Source organism: Microcebus murinus, chromosome 14, assembly GCF_040939455.1.
Source record: "Microcebus murinus isolate Inina chromosome 14, M.murinus_Inina_mat1.0, whole genome shotgun sequence".
In the NCBI taxonomy this organism is placed as follows: Eukaryota; Metazoa; Chordata; class Mammalia; order Primates; family Cheirogaleidae; genus Microcebus; species Microcebus murinus.
The window spans coordinates 12,496,605-12,517,834 of NC_134117.1; the positions used below are offsets into that span (position 1 = coordinate 12,496,605).

The 21,230-nt window shown below is 51.0% G+C and overlaps 1 protein-coding gene across 1 annotated transcript; it reads right to left on the reverse strand.

Moving 5' to 3' along the window:
* Positions 1 to 10,143: 10,143 nt before the first annotated feature.
* Positions 10,144 to 20,974, reverse strand: KCNK18 (potassium two pore domain channel subfamily K member 18). The gene is made up of 3 exons (XM_012775109.1): positions 20,758 to 20,974; positions 18,123 to 18,251; positions 10,144 to 10,943 (listed from the first exon to the last, which is right to left on the reverse strand). The coding sequence occupies exons 1-3, from the start codon at positions 20,972 to 20,974 to the stop codon at positions 10,144 to 10,146; spliced, it is 1,146 nt and encodes a 381-aa protein (XP_012630563.1).
* Between the last annotated feature and the right edge of the window lie 256 nt (positions 20,975 to 21,230).

Sequence of the window (21,230 nt, forward strand, 5' to 3'; positions counted from 1 at the left end):
AGAAAGAAAGAAAGAAAGAAAGAAAGAAAGAAAGAAAGAGAGAAAGAAAGAAAAAGAAAGAAAGAAAGGAAGAAGTGTAGATCACAGTCTACTTGCCCTGTGTGGTTACATAGAAATAGCATTTTTTTTTTTTTTTGGCCAATAATCATGCAAGCTCCTCCCCGTTGGGCCGTCAGGGCGTCAGGGCATCCAGGGCAGCAGTGTTTAACTACAACAGAGGCGGGGCTGCCGACTGCTAGCTGTGCCCCAGCGCTTCCACAGTGATACTGAACTCTTGTTCTACTACCATGGAGAGACTCAGAAGTGTCTTTTCAATTTCATAAGTTCCAAATGCTGGGAAAGTGTCCTGAACACCCAAGAGAACTTAGAATTGTGATAGACAAGTAGATTTTTAAAAATAATATCACATTTAGTACATTCGTTTGGTACCACTTTATGAACAAAACAGCCCAAATTTATAATTTGGCTGCATTTAAAGTGAAATAGCTGCTAACACAGGGTGTTCGATGGCACCTGTGGTTATCTGGCATGCTGACCATCTAGGCGGGAAGCACTTGCATGCTTCACCACCATACGCAATGGTGATCAAACTCTGTTTCTGCTCATAGCTGGGAACATGGTACTTTGAAATGCAAGTCTGCCACTGTCCTCATTTGCTGGCAAATTAATAAACCTCCCTTTCCTTCTCCTCCAACTGCTTGCCGAACTTTTGGTAACACAATACCTCTTCATAGAAAACCCAGGTGGTAGTTTTCCAGGGTCAGCATGCAGAGCCCACGGAGAAGGCAGTTTCCAGGACTCCCCAAAATTCACTCTCAGAAACAGATAACAAAGACAGCAGGACATTTTACGACAAAGACTTCCCCTAGAGCTTGACACGTTGGGTACAAAGAGCGTGCTGCTCAGAGTCTCACGTGTCTCGGACCCCTGATCTTTTCAGATTGGCTGCCTGACGAGTTCCCGAAAAAAAAAAAAAAAAAACCACGCTCCCGGATGGCAGAGACTGAGGAGAAAACTCCCACTCAGTCACAAGACAAGCTCAGGGATAAATAACAGAAGGAGAGGGAAACCTCATACTGGTTTTTGTTTTCCGGGGAGCTGCAGTGAAGTTTGTCTTAATAGATGCGGGTCCAGTCAGAACCGTGCAACTGGCTGGTCTGCAGGGCCAGCTCCAAAGACGGGCTTATGAGGTGTTAGGCCCAAGTTCGACCCCATGGTAACCCTCTTTATGACAAAAACGACACATAAAGACAATGACAAAAAAAGGAACAACAAAAAAGGCTATTTCTCAGAGGAGAGGGAACGGAACAATATGAATATTCATACCACAAAGTACCAAAAAATACATCAATACCAGGGTCACTCACAAGGCTAGTCACTCACAAAAACCTTTTCTGTCATTCATCTTAAATTTGGAAATGACAGGGATCTTTTACCGTCTGCTCAAGCGGAGCCCACAGAGAGAGGAAAGCCGGGAGTCTGACTGGTAAGTTGAGGTATCTTACCCGCCGCCTGCAGGCTGGTCAGGCTCTGCATTCTCCTCACTGCAGCTTCCAGAAGAGCAGAGCGGCTTGGGGATCCTGCCACCTACGCCAAACTGTAGGGGTGAGGGGAAACTTGCCCTTTCCCCAGAAATTTCGCTGAAAGATCAACTCACAATTAAAGAGGATTAATAACAGAAAGGATTATTTACCATGCACATGGGGAGAATCACAGTGATTACTCAATATCCCAATGAAGTTCAGATATTCTCATACCTGTTTTTTTGCACACTTGATCTTAGCCAAAAGGCCAAGAAGCGATTCATACCTGTCTTTTTGGAGGGGATGGGAAATAAGGAGTACAGGTACTTCTGTTTAGGGGTGACAAATGGTGTTAGGGAAGATGGATGGGGGAAAGAGATTGACTTATAAGTGATTCCCTGCAAATTAAATTAATCTGAGAGACGGGTGTTATATTTAAATTACTTGGGCCAGGTCTGGTTGCATTCTTGATCTTCTTTCCTGTAATATTTTGAGATAACAGGGAGAAGAAGGGAAGTCATTTGCACCCTTTTGGTCTTTTGACCGGGTCAGTCCAGTCTATGCAGATAGAGGGAAAGCCCATTCCAGTGCTTTTTTATTTCAAATGGCCTTTAATTCAAAATATTCTTTATCTCAAGGAGTCATATTTTGGAGTAAAATTTCCTGAACTCCTTCACTGGTCAGCATGACATTGAGGGGCGCTCTTGGGGAAGCTTCTGGGCTTGCCATCCGACTGCCTTCCCCTTGGCCCTTTCCATGAGTCACCTAACCTCTGGACATCTCGGGACGGTGGGCAGTTGTACCTCCTGGCAGAAACCAGGGCGTGGAGTTTTGTGATGTCCCTGTCAAATCTACTTTCTGGCCTCTTAGTTTGTGACTCAACCCTAAGGGTTTTCAAAAATTATGTTTATCTTTTTAGGGACAGAGTCTTACTATGTTGGCCAGGCTGGAGTACAGTGGCTATTCACAGGCATGATCATAGCATGCTACAGTATCAACCTCCTTGACTCAAGCGATCCTTCAACCCCAGCCTCCCAAGTAGCTGGGACTACAGGTTCACGCCACCATGTCCAGTGACCCTAAGGCTATTTTACCGTGTGAGGACAGGCTGACATGGGAGGAGGGGGCCAATGCCCAGTGGAACTGTGGCTGCATCTCTGTCTGGGGAGAATGTTGGAAAGGTGAGCAGGAAGCTGGTTTAGGGGCCGTCCCCTGGGACAGCATTTCTTTCTGCTTAATGTCTCCTGGCCAGGGATGATTGAGGTTTTTGTGGACACCTATGCAATTTAAGGGCCTCTCTTTAAGGAAGAAAAATACAAAATTACCTATTCAAAATTAGGTATGAACCTGAATATTTATTTAGAATGAGCGATGACAACAATTACAAGCTTCACAGTGCTGACATACAAAAACATACACTCATGTGAGCACACTGCCAGGGCTTCTCCCAGCCATGGGAGGTCTCAAGTGAGTAGGGGACCCCGAGTTTAAGCTTCCTCAGCTTCCCGAGAAATCACCTCTCTCCGCTTGACAGCTCCCTTGATGGGCACCAGTGAAGTCTCTAATCCTTTGTCTCAAGCACCACCTTCTGGGCCATTCACATTCAGTAAGGGACAGTTCAGGGAAGGTTCCAGCAGTTTTGAGCACGCACCACCCCAGTGGTCTGGCACAAGCTGTCAGGGGCAACGGCTCTGACCCAAGCACCAACACTGACCTTCTCCTTAGACTGGTGTCAGGGATTCATTCCTGCACCAGATATTTACTGAGTACCCACCATGTGCCAGGCCTAGGGGTATATCTGTGTCTGTGAGCCACGTGGATGCAGCTGGAAAGGTCTCAATGTGTAACTAACACAGGTAGGGAGCATGGCACATATCAGTTGCTCATTAAATGCTGTTTGCCTTCCCTTTTTCCTACTTGCCAGGCACCCTCAGACACTGAAGCCTGTGCCCAACACAAAGCAGTGCATACGGCAGCCACATGCCAAGGTCCTGGGAGTCCAGGCCACCCCCTCGCCCCACCCACGAAAGCAGCAGCTACTCTTTCGGTGACAAGGCAGGACACCCAATCCCAGAGGTCAGCAGGAACACAGGGCCTGTCCTGGCCAATTCCCTCCCCCTGGACAGACCCAGCGGCAGTCCTCCCCCCTTGTCTGAGGTCGCCAGCAGGGCAGGGCACAGGCAGGTCTCCTGGACGCCGGTCCCTCCTCCCCCCAAAGAAGGTAACGCAGGGCTTGTCAACTCCAGGAGGTGAGAATCGGTGTTGGGAACAGAAAGCAAAGCCACAGCCTCAACAACCCGGCCATTCTTGGGGCTCACTCCCCAGCCTCGGCCGCGGCACGCAGGCAGGACGCGCCCTGGGACTTCAGAAGCCCCCGCTGTCCCTGCCTGAAACCCCTCTGCGGGCGAGGCTGGGAGGCCGGGGAAGGAAACGGCCAGGGCGAAGGGGCGCTAGAGGCGGACGTATTTATAGGACACCACCTGCCAAGTGGCGGAGTCTCAAGTGGTAACATTTCAGGCACTGCGGCGGGCCAGGTAGGACTTGTGATTTGAAGGACAGGGGACAGCGGTCGAAGCGTCCTTCCCCCGGGGCGGAGATAAAGACAGGAGTCCGAGGCGCCCCTCGCAGGGGCTACGGCGGGAGACTGGGGTCAGAGGCTCCCCTCTTCCCCGGGGACCGTGGCGGGAGACACCCCCTCCCCGAGCCCCACTCGCGGAGGCGCCCGGCAGCCGCGCAGCAGCCAGGCCCCGAGCGCACGCAGGACGCGCCACCTGCTGGCCCCGGAGCGCGGGGCCACGCGGTCTGGTGGCGCCACCTCGTGGCCATATGGGGAAGCGCAGCCGCGCCACCCGCCGGGAGCAGGGCTGGGGCGGCGAGGGGCTCCTCCATACGCTCCCGCACCCTGCGAGCTCCGAGTCCCGACCCACTCGGGGGTGCCCGGTTGGGACCCGCTGCCCTTCCCCTGACAGCGCCCGCTGTCACCGCCCCACGTGATTGGGCCTCCCGGAGCGGCCGCCTTCATCCTTGACACCCCCAGCGCCACCCCGTCTCTTCGGCTGTGTCGCCTTAACGAATCGCTTGGCACCCCTGAACTTCAGTTTCTTCTTACTTTAAAAAGGGGGTACTCACAAAACCACGTGCGGGGCTGCGGGACAGCTGGGCAGGACGGCCCCCACCGGCGCTGGGTCAGCGGTCCGGCCAAAGGCTTTGGTCCCGGCGGGAGGAGTCGGAGATGGGGGGGGGGGGGGCACAGGGCGCGTCTGTGCCGGTGAGTGGGACATGCAGCAGGTGACCATCAAAATCACCCCTCCCCTCCAGAGTCCGGGAGCTTCTGGGGCGATTTCCAGGCCCCCTAATTCCGGAGGCACAAGCTGGGCCCCAGCCCTCCCATGGAGCCGGGTCGTGCTGGGCAGCTGGCCTCGATCCCCCAGCAAGGCCTGGCCAGGCGACGAGCAGCCTCCTGTGAGGGTGGAGATGAGTATTCGCTCTTGTGGGGACGGCGTCAGTTGTCCCGTCCGTGACGCGCGCGCAGCACCCTGCCCAGTCCGGACCGGGCCGTGCGCCTTCCCAGGCTGCTGGCCCCGCAGACTGTCCCCACAGAGACGCTGTAGTTACAGCAGTGGTTTTCGAACTTGGGGATCAAACATTCTGAAGCAAACAGCAAATCACCTGGAGGGCTTATTAAAACCCAGCGCGCTGATTCCTGGGTCCTGGGTGGAGAATCTGCAATTCTAACAAGTTCCCGGGGGCCGCCGAGGCTGCTGGTCCACTAAGAACCACTGACTTAGAGTCAGACTAGACTTGACCTCAGTTTCCTAAACCTATCAAATGGGGACACTGGACCTAACTCTCAGTGCCGCGGGAAGCGCTGGCTCAGATGGGGAACAGACGGCACCCAGCTAGGGGCTGGCACGTGGCGGGCGTGGGTAAGTGGCGCCGCCCTCCTTAGCGTGTGCACCTGAGGCCCACCCAGAGCTCTCCCGTATTGGCGGCTGCTGAAGAATAAAAGGGAGAGAGAACAGTGATGATGAAGACACTTTATTTGGGCAGATCAGAGTCCAGAGAGGAGATTAAAAGTGAGAACCTTGTCACAATCCTGTAACAGAGGAAGGGGTTCCAGTGGCTGCAGCGGGAGCATGAAGGTGACAAGGGTGGCCACTTCCAGGAGTCAGGGGACACTACCTAGAGGAGGTGACATGTGGGCTGAGCCTGGAAGGCAAGTCTTCCTCCAGCCTGGCAGGGAGAAAGGCACTTCAGGCTGGGAGAGTAGTTAGCGCCCTGGTTCTCAATTCTGACCACACGTTGGGATCACCTGAGACCTTCTAAAACCCCAGTGTCCAGGTGGCACCGCAGACCAATGATGCCTGAATTTTGGAGAGTGCTATGGACTGAATGCATCCTCCCCAAATTCGTATGTTGAAAACCTAACTCCCGATGTGATGGTATTAGGAGGTAGGGCCTTTGGGAGGTAATTATTAATAGGTTTAAAGGAGGTCATGAGGTTGGAGCTCCCATAATGGGATTAATGCCCTTATGAAAAAAGACACAAGATGTGTGTGTGTGCTCACACGTGCACCCACTCGGGCATGCCATTTCCTTAGAACCATGGAAGAATTCTGACTAGCAAATGAAATGAGCAATTGCGCGTGATCTTTAATTTGCATCATGTGCATCCCTGACAACCACCGTGTTTGCATTTCAACCCAACTTGCTATTGCCTCAAGAAGGGAGTGGCTGGGAAGTTCATGCCACCTGGAATGAAGTGACCTCTATGTTTCTGAGGGTGGACCTGATTCATCTTGGACACTCAGTTTACTGAATGGGTCAAATAGCCTTCTAGCCCCATTATGTGCGCCCACTTGAGGGGTCATTGTTGACTGCATTTGGGCTCCAGGGGCTTTGCTGTCCTCCAGCTGGGCGAATGTGCTCTGAGGATGTCAAGAAACTCCATAAAACCTCTAGTGCCTGTAACTGCTGCCTGAAATCCCACTATTGGAGCTTCATGTTTTGCACTGATTCTTGCTCACACCTTGTCGATTCCATTGCCAAAGGTAGGTCTTCAAGGATCGAAGGGGCAGAAAACCTACTAGTTGTGGGGAAAGGGGGGAAAGATGCAGAAAGAGAGACCTAAGGCCCCTCTGAGAGACAGCCCTTGGCACTGGCCAGAACCTACGACAACAGAATGAAGAAGCCTTAAAAGACAGGTGCTCCTTTTGTTTTTCAAACTGTAATCTCCCGGCATTTTTCCTTGGTTCTTGCAATTTTTATGCTACACACTATAGCAAAGTTCTCCATTTACTCAGGGACTAATTCTGCTAATCACAGAACACAGATTGATTTTTGCAATATTCTTTCAAAGAAGCAAGATCTAGTCGTAAAACATTTCTAATAACCAACGAGGGAACTAGTAAAAGACTTGTGTTATTCCATGCATGTGTCAACCCATTTATATACTGACTTGTTTACATCCTCTCCTGGGCTGGGGTCCCCAGGAGTGGCTCTGAGACAAGGTTTGATTACACATGGGTTCTTTAGGAGATAGTCTCAGGAAACCTCAGCAGAGCAGTGAAGAAGTGAGACAGGGAGATGGAGGCGGCCAATACAGGGTGTGCTATTGAGTAACTGAGGCTCAAGTCCATGGAGGAATCTGGAAAGACAGTATTAAATATGTCCCAGAGTTATTCCACAGGAGAAGCAAGGAAGCTGGGCACCTTATATCCACCGGCTCCCATTAGGCATTGATTGAGGGCTGCTCCCAGAAGCATTAAGTCCTTGGCACTTCTAGCTGGCACTGTACATGCTTGTGCTCTCATGGCCAGGGACAGTCCTCAGGTAAAGGGAGTTGGAGTGCCAGGGTGTATGGGTGAGGCACCTATGGAAACTGCTACACAGACCAGCCCATTCACGCGCCAACCCATCTGTGAACAGCTCAAGAGTGTGTCCACCCAACAAGTGCCAACCTTTTCACATACTAATCCATTCATTTAGGCATCAAGACTTTCACATGCCAACTCATTCAGGAGGCACCATCCATGTGCCAATTGGTAAGAAAGGTGGTCTACATAGAATCTGGCAACTGGAAAATATCCCAGGCCCCTGTGAACATAGGTGGCAATTCCACCGAGTGGTATCAGTATATTTGAAGTGAGTTTCTCTATTAGTATATTTTCATTTCTTGCTTTTCATTGTTAGTGTATCTCTTATAGGTTTTTGCTTTCTGGTAACCAAAAGGCTTACCAAAAAAATCTTTGAACAAGTTATTTTGAACAAATAACTTTGATCACACAGAAAGAAAAGACTAAAAAATTTAATTTAATCTCCCCACATTTTGTCTTTTTGTTGTCTCAGTTTATATCTTTTTATCTATTGCCTATCTCTGAACAAACTATTATTATTTGGGGTATATTTCTTTTAATTTTTATACTAGAGATAGGAGAGGTTTACACACCACTATTACAGTGGTAGAGTATTCTGAATTTACCTGTGTATTTACTTTACCAGTGAATTTTAAACTTTCAGATGATTTCTAGTTGCACATTAGTGTCTTTTTCTTTCAGGTTGAAGAACTCCCTTTAGTGTTTCTTGTAAAACAGGTTTGGTGGTGATGAATTACATCAGCTTTTGTTTGTTTCTTTGTCTGGAAGAGTCTTTATCTCTCCCTCATGTTTGAAGGATAGTTTTGTTGGGTATAGTATTCTCAGTTGCCAGGGATTTTTTTTTTCTTTCAACACTTTGAATATATCACCCCACTCCCTCCTGGCCTCTATGGTTTCTGCTGAGAAGTCTGCTGCCAGACAAATCAGAATTCCTTTATATGTTATTTGCTTCTTTTCTCTTGCTGCTTTTAGGATCCTCTCTTTGTCCTTGACCTTTTAGAGTTTGATTATTATATGCCTTAGGGTAGTCTCATTTGGGTTGCATCTATTTGATGATCTTTGACCTTTCTGTATCTGGATATTTATATCTTTATGTTTGGAAAGTTTTTTGTTATTATTTCTTCAAATAAGCTTTCTATCCCTTGCTATTTCTCAATTCCCTCTTAAAAGCCAGTGACTCTTAGATTTGTTCTTTTGAGGTTATTTTCTAAATTTTGTAAATATTCTCCATTCCTTTTTCATACTGTTTTCTTTTTTCCCTGTGTATTTTCAAACAACCTGTCTTTAATCTAATTCTTTCTTCTGCTTGATCAATTCTATTGTTGAGACCCTCTGATGCATTTCTCAGTTCCAGGATTTATGTTTGATTTTTTAAAATTATTTCAATCTTTTTCTCAAATTTCTGATACATTTCTGAATTATTTTTCTGTGTTATCTTGGAGTTTGCTGAGTTTCCTTGAGATTGCTATTTTAAATTCTTGATCTGAGAGCTCACATAATTGCCATCTTGTTGGAGTTGTTTCCTGATTCCTTGCTTTGTCCATTTGGGGAGATCATGGTTCTATTTACTGTTTCTTGTAGATGTACATCTATGTCTTTCCATTGAGAGTTATTTGTTCCAGTCTTTGCTGTCTTGAGTTGGTTTGGTCTCTCTAGTGTATATATTCAGAGGTCCTGTGTAATTTGACTATTGATTTATTTAGACTTTGGTTGCTGCCTCCTTTTTGGCACTAGGTGGTGCCCTAAGCCCGGGTTTGCTGCAGCTCTCAAAAGTTAGGATTCTTAGCTGTGTGAGGAGTTGGATAGGGGTTCACACCCAGAGGATCTGTGGATAGCACCTCTTACAACATGCTGCTGCTGAACTGCCTCTCTGATTTAGCATTGTCTTTATCTGAGATGGGAGAGCAGCCCTTGAGTTTCACACACTGGGGTTACTAGCTCCATCTCCACGATCTGTCTTTCAGGGTTCCCTCTCCAGACACTGATCTGTGAGTTAGAAGCTGTGAGTTTGGGGGGCTTCTCCACATGGTGCCTTGCAACTTGAGGGAGGGGCATCACGGATAGAGGAGTCCCTTTCTCCCAACTCCCACTCAGTTTTTCACGTGTCTGTGGCTCCAGGGTTGTCACAGCCTCAGTTTTAAGTTCTGGGCTGTCAGTGGTTATAATCTTGGCATTGGACAGTTGTCTGGGGTTATGTTGGGGAGAATGAAGTCAGATTGCTTGTACTTCATCATCTTGGTGATGTCTGGCATCCATTTATTTTACATGGGCTGGGAAGAGGCTGGTCTTACATGTATTCATGCAGCCATTCGAAAACAGAGGTTGCCCAAACCAGCCATTTTTCATCAAAGATAACCTGGAGCAGCCCAAGAAGATTTTAATTTATCTGAAAGTACAAATTCCAAGAATTAAGGTTTTTTTTTTTTTTCTTGTGTCACAAGAAAATCAGTGACATCCATAAGGTTGTATCTACATAAGATAATGCTTTTAAAAAATGAGGACAGGGAAATTAATTAGAGTTTGGAGAATGGTGGTAGTTTTATTCCTAATGTCTGATACAAAAGGCACTGGCCAGATTTCTGTGGGGCCTCAAGACTGAACTCAGCTCTCGTGAAGGATTTGTCTCCAAGCCTCAAGGTCTCCATGACAGGCTGCATTGCCACTGGTCTAACCACACTGCCCTAAAAGATAAGGCAAAAAAACCAGTTCAGCCAGTGTCTTTTACTTGAGAGATGATGGAGCCTTCATTTTTTAACAAGGTGGTAAAACTTCCCTTTTGCAAAGAATAGCATGAGGCTTTTGTAGATGTGAATCAGTCTGTTTTGTACCAACTTAAAAGCAATGAACACAATCTCCATTCCAACGATGATATAAATGGAGAAGAAGAGGAAGAAGTTAGGGTGCTCTAAAACGGTATCCCCAAACCCAATGGTGGTCAGCGTGACAAAGCAGAAATAGAAGGCACTCTCAAAGTCCAGATGCGTCTCCCAGCAGGGGAGGATGGCAGCTGCACAGGAAATGTAGGCAAAAACAACGAGCGCAATGATGGGGAGAGGGACGTCCAGCCTCTCCACCTGCTGGCCAACCTCATCCAGGTTGCTGATGACGGAGTATGAGAGTCTCCCCGACACCAGTTCGGGACACGAGGTACTCCTCTCGATGGCCTGCGGGGACAGTTGCAGTGCGTTATGTTTGTCTTGTGCGAGAAATCTCTCAAACAGCTCTGTGTTGCGGCTTGGGGCTGAAGGACACTTGCCGGGCGTGGGGCCCGGGAGCTCTTCAGCGGTGATGGTGATCTGAGGGATGGCTTCGTCTGCAGGCCGGGGGTCAGGCTTCCTCCCGCACAGCACTTGGGAGCACCCCTTGGAGAGGTGATGGGTGAAGAAAGAGAGTTTTCGGAATCGATTATAGGATGTGGATAAGATGGTTGCCAGGATGTCACCTGTGTCAGTGAGGACCAGGAACATCAGGGGGATACCAAAGAGAGCATAGAGCATGCACACGTACTTGCCGAGCCTGGTGACAGGGTAGATGTGGCCGTAACCTGAAAAAGAAGAATCTAGGGTTGTTGTCTGTCACTTTCCCTCCACCCCACAAGCAGCTTCAGAGAAACCTTCTGCCATTTCTCCTCCTTAGCTTGACATTTTACACTATGTTTGAAAATATTCATCTCAAGGCATTCATGCACCTGCCTGGCATTAGGCCTGCTTTGGTGGTAGGGAGGGGTGGGGAGTGAAACCCATCTTCCCTTTAGGATCAGGAGCAACTCACATCCAGATCTTTGACCTGAACTGTCCTTGGCAGGGCACAAGCACAGGTTTGGGGGTGAACTGATTGCCTTTCATTCTGCCATGGCCATTTCTAAGTGTCCCCAAGAGGATGGGCTCAGCTCACCTGGAAGGATGGGATGAGCACAGGTGAGTGGGGCTGGACAGGTTTGCCATCATACCCACTGCCTTCTTCGCCCTCCATGAAGGTGCCAGCTTTTAAGAAGCCACCTTTGTCCTCCATGGGATGTCTGGGGCCTCTCAGTATATTCGTTTCTATATAAGAGGCACCTATTATGTGCTAGTAGTGTACACAGCAGTGTGCATGGTATTAGGGACATAGAAAGATGGAAGATGAGTACAATTGCTGCCCTCAGAGCCATTTGTGATTTAGCAGATTGGCAAACACGCTCATAAATGACAGTGAAGTCATTGGCATCCCAACCTCTAGGATCTGACCGACCTTGTGTGAACCTCAGCTCTGCCATTTATAAGAATGTTACTTGACTGCTTACATTTTCAGGACTCTTAATTACAAAACAGGGATGACAATCCCTAGTTTATATATTGACTAGCTGGGAGGATCACATGAGGCTCTTGCCTGGCACACAGCAGACGATTGATAAATGTTGGCATCTCGCCCTTGAGAGCTAATAAAATAGCTGCCTATTGAGCACTTACTGTGGGCTAGGGATCACTCAATCTTCAAACATAGGTATTTTTATCACCATTCTCAGATGGGGAGATGAAGTGGCTTGGCCAAGAGCATACATGTGCTAAATAGTGGAATTGGGAGTCAAACCCACAGGGCTCTCCAGCTCCCGAGCCAGTGCTCTCAACCAATGAGAGCCACTGAGAACCAGTACAGCAAGCAAAAGGAGGGGCAGGCTGAGGTCTCTGCACTCTTCAGGAGTCCCTCCTCCTGCCACCTCTCCCCCACCCCTCCCCTTTCATCTGTAAAGGGACAGGAGCAGAGAGGCAGCCAACCCCACAGCACAGGTGGTTGGGTCTTCTGGAGCAGGCAAGCTTCAATGACTTCAACAAGCAGATGAAAGAGCTTTTGGATTTAATGCCTGTGATTAATTTTTGATGTTATAAAGGGTGATTAATACAGGAAAATCCCAGCCCAATTATGTAAATTAATTTGAAGGCAACTGCTGGGCTGGCTAAGCCCCAACCACCTCCAGGACTGCAGCTCCCAGTGGCAAACTGGTCTCAGGCTCTGACCTCTCGGAATATGCAGGCATTCAGGTTGCCCACCCTCGCCAGGATCCCAAGGGTGGGCAGGGAGCTGTGGCCCTCCAAGGGTCTCACCAGTTTGCATCTGTCCCAGGGTACTTAACACCACTCTGGCTGTTTCCAACAGGCACCACTTGATGGGTGTGTGCGTAGTCACTCACTCAACGAATAGTTATTGAGTGCTTAACGCATGCACTGGGGACACGTAGTGAGCAAAGTAGATAAGGAATCCAACCTCCCTGAGCCTCTGGTTTAGTGGGAGAGGCAGATATTAATCGAAAAACCACCATAAAGAGTATGCAATTACAAACGGAGATCAATAACAAGAAGTGCAAAAGCTGACTGTCCTACGAATGACTAGAACAAAGGCACACATCCTGGATTAAGGCTCAGGAAAGATTTCCCGGTATGGTGACTCTTGAGCTGAGATTGGGAGTGGGACCGAGAGTTAGCCAGGTGAAGAGAGCAAAAGCAGCATGTGCAAAGGCCCCTGGAAAGTTCAAGAAAGGGCTGTTCCTAGGGTGGGACAACTTGTATACTGCACATACGAGGGAACGCCTGGAAGCTGCAATGTAGCCTGTGGTGCATTTACCAAGCTGTGAGCAGGGCTCAGGGCACAGGGTTGTGTCTGCCTAAAGGGGATGTGATTTTCTAATTTTTCATCAAGGTGTCACCTAGGGTGCAGCTGTCACCCTGGTTCAAGGAACTGAGAGAAGGACAGTGTGGTCAGAGCACAGGGAGGCAGGAAGGTGAGGCCGGGGGAGAGGGGTGTGGTCTAAAGGTGGGCGTGGTCACGTGACAGATGGGGGTGTGCCTTGATCAGTGTGGTAGGCTGAAAAACCACACCCTCCCCCTGATAAAGATATCCAAGTCCTAATTTCCAGAATCTGTGGCTGCTACCTTATCTGGGAAGGGGGCCCTTGCAGATGTGACTGAAGACTTTGAGATGAGGAGATTATCTTGGATTATCTGTGTGAGCCCTAAATGCCATAAGTGTCCATGTTAAGGAGAGGCAGAGCGAGAGTCTACACACAGAGAAGAGGCAATAGGACCCCAAAGGCAGAGACTGGAGGGATGCAGACCCAAATCAAGGAGAGCTGGCAGCCCCCGGAAGCTGGGAGAGGCAAGGAGGGCTCCTCCCCTAAAGCTTCCAGCAGGAGCATACTCTGGCAACCCCTTGATGTGTGAAGTCAGTGAAACTGATCCTGGCCTCCAGAACTTGACAGAATACATTGCTATTACTTTAAGCAGCAGAATTACTGGGAGTTTGTTACAGCAACCACCAGAAACTAACACAAGCAGGTTTGCACCTGCAAAGATCACTCTGGCTGACCCACAGAGAGTAAATTAGAGGGTTCCAGGTGGACACAAGACCAGTAGGGAGGCCATGGCACCTGCCCAGGTGGGAGATGATGGGGCTCTGGCTAAGGTGGCAGCTGAAAGAAGGAAAGAAGCGTGGGGACTGGCTAGACATCAATGTGGGCAGAAATTTCAGCAGGGCAGGGGGATGGTTTGAACTTGGGGTGTCAGAAAAGCTGGGGATTTGAGCACAGACCAGGCACTTCTGAATCCACTGCTCTTCTTGGCAAAGGTGGGTTTCATGGTTACAAAGGAAGAAGAGCCTGTGTGGCTGGCTCTGGGTGAGATGTGTTTACAGCACAAGAGATATGCCACCTTGCAGAAAATGTATCAAGGAAGCGAGTCTCAGAGAACACACAGCCCCTACGGAAGGAATGTATTAACTGTCCTCATTACTGAATGCTGAAATGCATAATGGAAACTCATATCATTTCTTATAATGCATTCATATATTCTGATACAATCATTTCACTGCACTTAGCCTGTGGGTATTTAATAGCCCATGTGCTTTCCTTTTTAATCCAAGGGGGCTGACAGTCGGGAATGGCTGAGGACCCACCGGCCTCACACCTGTCAGTTATCCCAGTCTTGGCCTCCAAGGCCAGGTGCACTTCAGCTGACCCAGAGCTGCAGGGCGGGAAGCAGTATTACCAGAGGGACTTTCAAACACAGTATTGATTATGGGCAATGCAGAACATTCCCCAACATCCTCTTCCAGTTGTAATTACTGGGCAGCATGATGTCCTAATTGGCTCGTACGATGGGTAGTAGCATCGCTTTCTTGGAATTTAAACCAAGCTAATGCATTTCCATTAGATCAGTGATTCAGTCTGGACTCCCATTAGAATCACCTGAAGGGCTCTGAAAAATACTGATGCCTGGGCTCAGTCTCGAGAGATTGTGATGTGATTGGTCTGGGCGGGGGTCTGGGCTGGAAGCTTGGGAAAGCTCTCCAGGTGATTCTGACGTGTGGCCAGGGCTGAGGACCATGCATTAGGTTAGGGCAGGCGTCCTCAAACTACGGCCCGAGGACCACATACGGGTGTTTTTGCCCATTTGTTTTTTTACTTCAAAATAAGATATATGCAGTGTGCATAGGAATTTGTTCATAGTTTTTTTTTTTTTTTTTTTTAACTATAGTCCAGCCCTCCAACGGTCTGGGGAATGATGAACTGGCCCCCCGTTTAAAAAGTTTGAGGACCCCTGGGTTAGGGCTTCCCAAACGTTAGCAGGTATCAGAATAGCATGAGAACTTTTTAAAGCACAGGTTACTGGGCCCCACAGCTATAGTTTCTGGCTCAGCCAGTCTAGGATGTGGCCTGAGAATTAATTTGCATTTCTGACAAATTCCTCAGTGATGTTGACTCTACTGCTCTGGGACCACACTTTGACAACCATTGCAATCTAGCAGTTGTTCTCAACATGGGGCAATGTCTGCAGACATTTCTGGCTGCCACAGTGGCTGGGGACAGTGGGGAAATGCTATTGCACCTAGTGAGTAGAGGCTAGAGATGCTGTTCAACCTCCTACAATGCACAGGGCATCCCCCAGCCAGGAATTATCCAGCCCACGAGGCCAGCAGTGCCAAGCTGAAGAAAGGAAAAAGACAAAGTAAACCCCATAACTCTCAGCCTCCTGCTCATCTCCAGGGTTTGTCTTGCAGTTGCTGCTCGCCTGGAATTGCTGTTCCCTCAAAGTGTTCCCTGAGCTATGGGTCCCCTGGAAAGACCAACTTGGGGGCCCGACCTCAGCCTTGCCTCTGACTCCCGGCAGTGATTCTGTCTCAGAGCTGAGCTCACCCATCTGTGGAGTGGGACCGTCACAGCACCTACCTCCTGGGTTGTGGTGAGAATTAAATATGATGCAGCATGTTAGCACACATGACCCCATGCCCAGCAGGTGAATATTGTAGCTGTTGTCATATTCTGCTCATTACCTGCCCCACCCGTGTCAGCATTCAGGCCAGCGAGAGAAGCCACGTGGGGGCCATACGAGCTCTCCTGGGGCTCTGGCCAGTTTATGAAGCATAGCGCTGCAGACTGAGTGCCACCCCATGGCCATCCCTCTGCAATGCCATTGCTCCCCCACCTGATTTAGGAGTAGATCCCATTGGTCTTGGTCATCCTGGTGATCCAATCCACCCCCACCCCCCGCCAGGGACTGGCTTTGGGCTGGGTAGGAGCCCACTGGGGCCCTCTGGAAGGAAATCCTGGCTGCTTATGACACCTCTGGAAAGAGATGGCAGCCCCTTTCTCTATACGATGTGGGTATGTTCGGATGGGATGTGGACCTTGGTGGCTTCTTGTGACCTACTGAACAGAAGGATGGAAAAAAGTTGATGCGCAATGCCATGACTGAGTGCACGTCAGCCCCAGAGCTGACCTCCCACTGGACTTCTTACTTGTGAAGTAGCACACCTTCCTTGCAGTTTAAGCCAGTCAGTTGGGCTTTCTGTTAGTTGCAGCTGAAGGAATCCCAGCTGCCACTTACGTACACAGTCACCAGCTGACTTCACTCAGACCCCGAGAGGCAGGTCTAGGAGGCTATGGGCCCAGGTACGAGGCTCAGAGGGACTATGTCCCTCGCTGGAGATTACACAGTCCACCTAGAGAGTCCACAGCTGGCCACTGTGCTCCACCACCACCCTGGGCGTGAGGGGACCCAGCCGCAGCCCTGTGACACCTATGGGTAGAGCCCTCCCAGGGATCAGATCGGCACCTTTGCTCTCTTGAATGAAGAGAGGGGCCTCAGTGCTTTTTGCTGGCCAAGTGGGGCAGGGGCTGGGTGATAGGCCACACTCCTGGTGAGGGCCCTGACCCGGGAGCTCCTGCCTTGAGACTGAGGGCAGCTCCCCCACCTCTGCCCTGTGTGGCCTGCGCCCCCGCAGGCTTGGTTTGCCCCTCCAACCCGGCTCGCCCTGCCGCACCAGCAGGACGGAAGCTGGGCACGGGCAGGCCAGCTTGGAGGCCCTTAGTTACTTCAGGGCCCTGAGTCACTGCTGGTCCAGGTACACCGCACCGAAGTGCAAGACCAGCCTCGTGCCCCCAGCCCAGGAGGCCCAACTCTCCTGCCCATGCTCTGTCCTCCAGCCATGATGCTTTTGTCCTCAAATGGCCACCAAGCCCTGGAGTTTTGCCCACACTCTCTCCTCTACCTGGAAAGCTCTCGGTTCTTTGCCTCGTTAATGTCTGCTGATCCTCCCAACCCAGCTCCTCCTCCCAGACAAATCAGGACCCTCATCCTGTTTTACCTGCTCCCATGGCCCCAAGCTGCACCTCAGGAACGCTCACCAGCGTTGGTGATTGTCGGCCTGTGTGTTAGTAGTGACAGTCCCTGTCCACTAGACCAGAGCCTCACCAGGGCAGGGAGGGGCCGGCCAGTTCCTAGGTGCCAGGTATGCGGAAAGTCGTGCATAGGAGCCTGGGCTTAACTGAGCTGTGAGACCATTCAAAACTGGCTGACCACAGGTGCCTCGGTTTCCCCATCTCGGGTGTGGAAACAATAACAGCACCTAACCGTGATGAGGATTAGATGAGCTAATCAGCATGAAGAACTTAGAACACAGCCTGGTGCCTCTGAAGTGCAGAAGTGTCGGCCAGCGCAGCTGCTGCTGCTTGTGGGTGTTCAATAGAGATTTTTGGAAGGACGGGAAGAGGAGGGGAGGGCGGAGAGGAGAGGAGGGGAGGGGAGAGGGGTGGGCATCTCCTCACCCCAGGTCCAGTGTTCCCTGTCACTGAGGAGGCTGTCCTTTGTGTGACCACCAAAAGGAGGGTGTGTGGCTGTGAGGGTGGCTTTGAAAATATCCTCACCACTCAGATCATCCCCAAGGCCCGACTCTCTCCCAGAAACCCCGAGCACATCACTGTCACACACTGACCTCATCTGGTTGTCCTCAAACACTTCTGTCTTGCCCAGGAGCCTGTAGGCTCCATGAGGGCCAGGGCCACATCTGCCCTGGTCCCAGCCAGGTCAGGCATGTATAAGAGCACTCAGTCGGGGCCGCAAGAAGGGGCCAGATGCCTTGCTCATGGGGCCTACGCCTGGCACGGGGTTGCACCCACCTGAAGGAAGGATGTGCTTTTCTAACTTGCACAAAGGTGACTCACAGGCCAGCGGCACAGCCCTGCTCACTGCTGTCCTCCTGTGCTGGGCACAGTGCCCACCTGCACACAGTAGGCCTGGCACAGGGTAAGCACACCAGCCTCGTTTCTTGTATTAAATAGATCATATGTTCCAGTGTGTCCACCAAGAGGTCCCCAGCCCCCCTCTGGCTCCACCCTCTCCCCCACATCTCCCTCCCAGGCTGCGGTTTGTGGCCGGAGGAGGCCACGGGCGGGCGCCCTCGCCCTTGCACTTACCCACGGTGCTGACCACTGTGCAGCAGAAAAAGAGCGAGCTCAGGAAGGACCAGTCTGCGGACCTGTTAAACCACTGGGGCTTCATCTTGCGCAGATGCTCCTGGAGGTCCTGTTTCTTGCCTTCCACAGCTCGAGAAAGACACGAGCAGCGTCAGGTGGGGTCCTCATCTTCAAGACAGGCCCCGCCCAGGCAAAGGGGACAGAGTCTGCCCCAAGGACCAGCCACCCGCCTGCCCTGTGGTCCCCATCAACACTGAGCTTGGTGCCCAAAGCCCTCCTTTAAAATGCCTCTCCAGCTTAGGTCCTGCTGCTGGTCCCCGTGAAGATTAGGAGGCCACGTAGCCCCATGAGAGGAGCACCTATCTGAGGGACCCGTGGGGTCTGGCCTGAGCTCAGCCCTGGAATTGCTGTGCGGCTTTGGGGGGTTTTCTGATCTTTCCAAACCTCTGTTTCCTTGACTTTTCAAAGGGAGATAACTTCTGCTCTGCCCTTCTCATGGAGTTCTTGAGAATTGAAAGCAAAAATGCTTTTATGAAATGCAAGCTGGTACATGGATACACATCGCACCCACTCCTGAAGGTCATTGATTCTGACGGAGTGTGGTCATCACACTGTGATCGTTGGGTGCCAGCTGCCTGAGAATGTCTCCTTCAGGGCTGGGAAACCTTCACTTCCAAAACTTCAGTCCCGGGACCAAGAGAGCAGGGATGGGAACCCTGGCTTCTCAGGGAGATTCTCAAATGGTTCTGTTGGCATGGGGGGCCAGTGGGCTTTGGGACCCCAGAAGCCACCTTCCAGTCTCTGGTATGGTCAGAAGCAGATGGCACTGAACCTGATGCACAGCAGGATGTCACTCCTCATTTGAATGAGCACCAGCTTGAGAGTCCCTACACCTGCATTCTAGACCCCTTGGCCCCGACCCTGACAAGTTCCAGTGGCCGTGGACAAGAGGCTTCTTTCAGAGCCTCAGTTTCCCCATGGGGGAAGCAGCATGATATGGTGGTAAAAAGGCTCATGCTCTGGAGTTTAAGTGCTTGGGGCTGAATTCCAGGCTCCACTTTTTCTAGCTTGTGAACGTGGGCAAACTGCTTAACCTCCCAGTGTCTCATCTAATCTGGAAAAGAGGGCCAATTGATTCCCAATTTATAGGGTTCTTATGAGGATTAAGTGAGATACTGTGTGAAAAGGTTTGGCGCAGGATCTACTCTTAACTAGTACCATTGAGCATGTTAATCTCCGATGAAAATCAGCACAAGGTGGAGTTGGACCAGCTCTGGGTTCCTGCGCCCTGCTGTGCATCAGACTCACCTGGGAAACTTTTTTAAAAAATTCCCAGCCCAGGCCTGGAGATCCTGATTAAGTGGATATGAGGAAGAGCCTGGGAATGTGTATTTTAGACAAGCTCCCTGGATGGTTCCACTGCATGGGCTGGTTTGGAGAGCCTTGAACTTGCTGGCAGTCTAGACCCTATATAATGACTCAGAATGCCCCCTGGGCAGCAACGGCATCTCCCTGGTCCACCGAGTAAGCCTGTGTCTGTCTGGCCAGTGTGCAGGGAATAGGACCCTCCACGGAGGGGAGACCCTGCCTCTCTGCAGCCTCTGGTCTTTGGGAGCTGGATCTGCTCCCAGAGCAAGGTCTGGCCTGTGGGAGGAGCTGGGAGCAGGTGGCTAAGCACCTGCTGTTCCCCGGGAGGGGGACAGGAGCTCCTGCACCCTGTTCTTCCCCTGACTTTTAGAGGCTGCTTTCCCCTTGTCTTTTCTTTATTTGCCCCCACTTCTTTTATCTTGCTCTGTTGAATATATCTTTGCAAGCTCCCTTTGGTGAACAGAGCAGAGGCAAGTGACTAAATACAAGTGAAGTGCAGTGAGGATACATATGAGGAGCCTCTGTCTTCCAAGAGGCTGCATGTCCCTTGTCTCCTCTGCTTCCCATGGGGTCCCTGTGACTGGCAGGCTAGAGATGGGAGGTCCTCTTCTCTCCACAGACTGAGACTAAGAGAGGGCACGGGCTCTGCCTCCACTGGTCGCTCAGCGAGCTGGGAGAGCAGCGGGGACCAGGACCAGGCTCCCAACTCTCACAGCACCTCCCCCTCCCCTGAGCCAGACACCAGAAAAGGCCTTTGAAAAAGGACATGGGAGAGTGGGGGGTGAGCAGCTCGTCCCAGACACCCAAGTCCCGTTTGGGTTGTTCCTTGAATTCTAGTCCCTGTAAAACGAATCCTAGGTCTGGCATAGCTCTGAGGACCAGCCTAGGAACACCCAGCCCCAGATGTGCTCACCCATCCACCCCACACCACCCAATCTCCAGCAACCCACCCTCCCCAGAGCCTGCGGGTCTGACTGGGGCTGGGAGCTGGGGCAAAGGAAATGGAGCTCATCTTTCCAGAGCACCTACTGGGTGCTCAGTGCTTTTCCTACATTCTTCACAGCAACCCTGAGAGGCCTTTAGTCTCCGCACTTTTCAGAGGAGAAAACTGAGGCTCAGAGAGAAGTCACTTGCCTAAGGTGCCCAGGAATGGGGAGGACCAAAGCAGGCAGCTCCCAGACCCAGCCTCCTACAAGGTAGCCCTCTGCCCCCCGGGGCTGCTTCCACCAGGAAGAAAAGGCCCGCCCTGCCCAGGCGAGGCACCTACCTGTTCTGTTGCATTCCAGGATGCTGCAGAGCTCCCCCAAGAACGCCTCAAACTCTCGGTCCTCTGCTGGCCCCAGGACCTGGCCGCCCTCGATGGCAGAGAAGAGCACGGCGCCCACCAGCGCGTAGGTCACCAAGGAGCAGAGGAAGCAGAAGCCAGGGAAGAGCTTCCCCAGGGCCTCTGGGCAGCGCCTCCCGACCTGGCCTGAAGCCTCCATCCTCCCTGGAGCACGCAGGACAGGAGCCGGTGGAAGAGGCAGGAGCATCCAGGCAGGAAGAGGGGGTGGGAGTGCTCGGAGAATGGCCAGGCTCCAGCGCTAAGTGCATGGTGCGAGCGCTTCCCCAAGGACTCAGGAAGCAGCCGGCAACTCATCACGTTCAGTTCATCCGAGCTACTCAGATGGCGCCCTCCCTAGTGCCCCAAATTGCTATTGATCCGCCATGCGGGCCAGCCCCGGAGCTGCCTGGCAGGGG

Excerpts from the sequence above, each read along its gene's own strand:
- KCNK18 (XM_012775109.1), bottom strand. The coding sequence starts at position 20,974 with ATGGAGGCTTCAGGCCAGGTCGGGAGGCGCTGCCCAGAGGCCCTGGGG. Across the intron at positions 18,252-20,757 it reads CCTGGAATGCAACAGAACAG|CTGTGGAAGGCAAGAAACAG; the intron begins GTAGGTGCCTCG and ends GTCTTTCTCGAG. Across the intron at positions 10,944-18,122 it reads CACAGTGGTCAGCACCGTGG|GTTACGGCCACATCTACCCT; the intron begins GTAAGTGCAAGG and ends CTTCTTTTTCAG.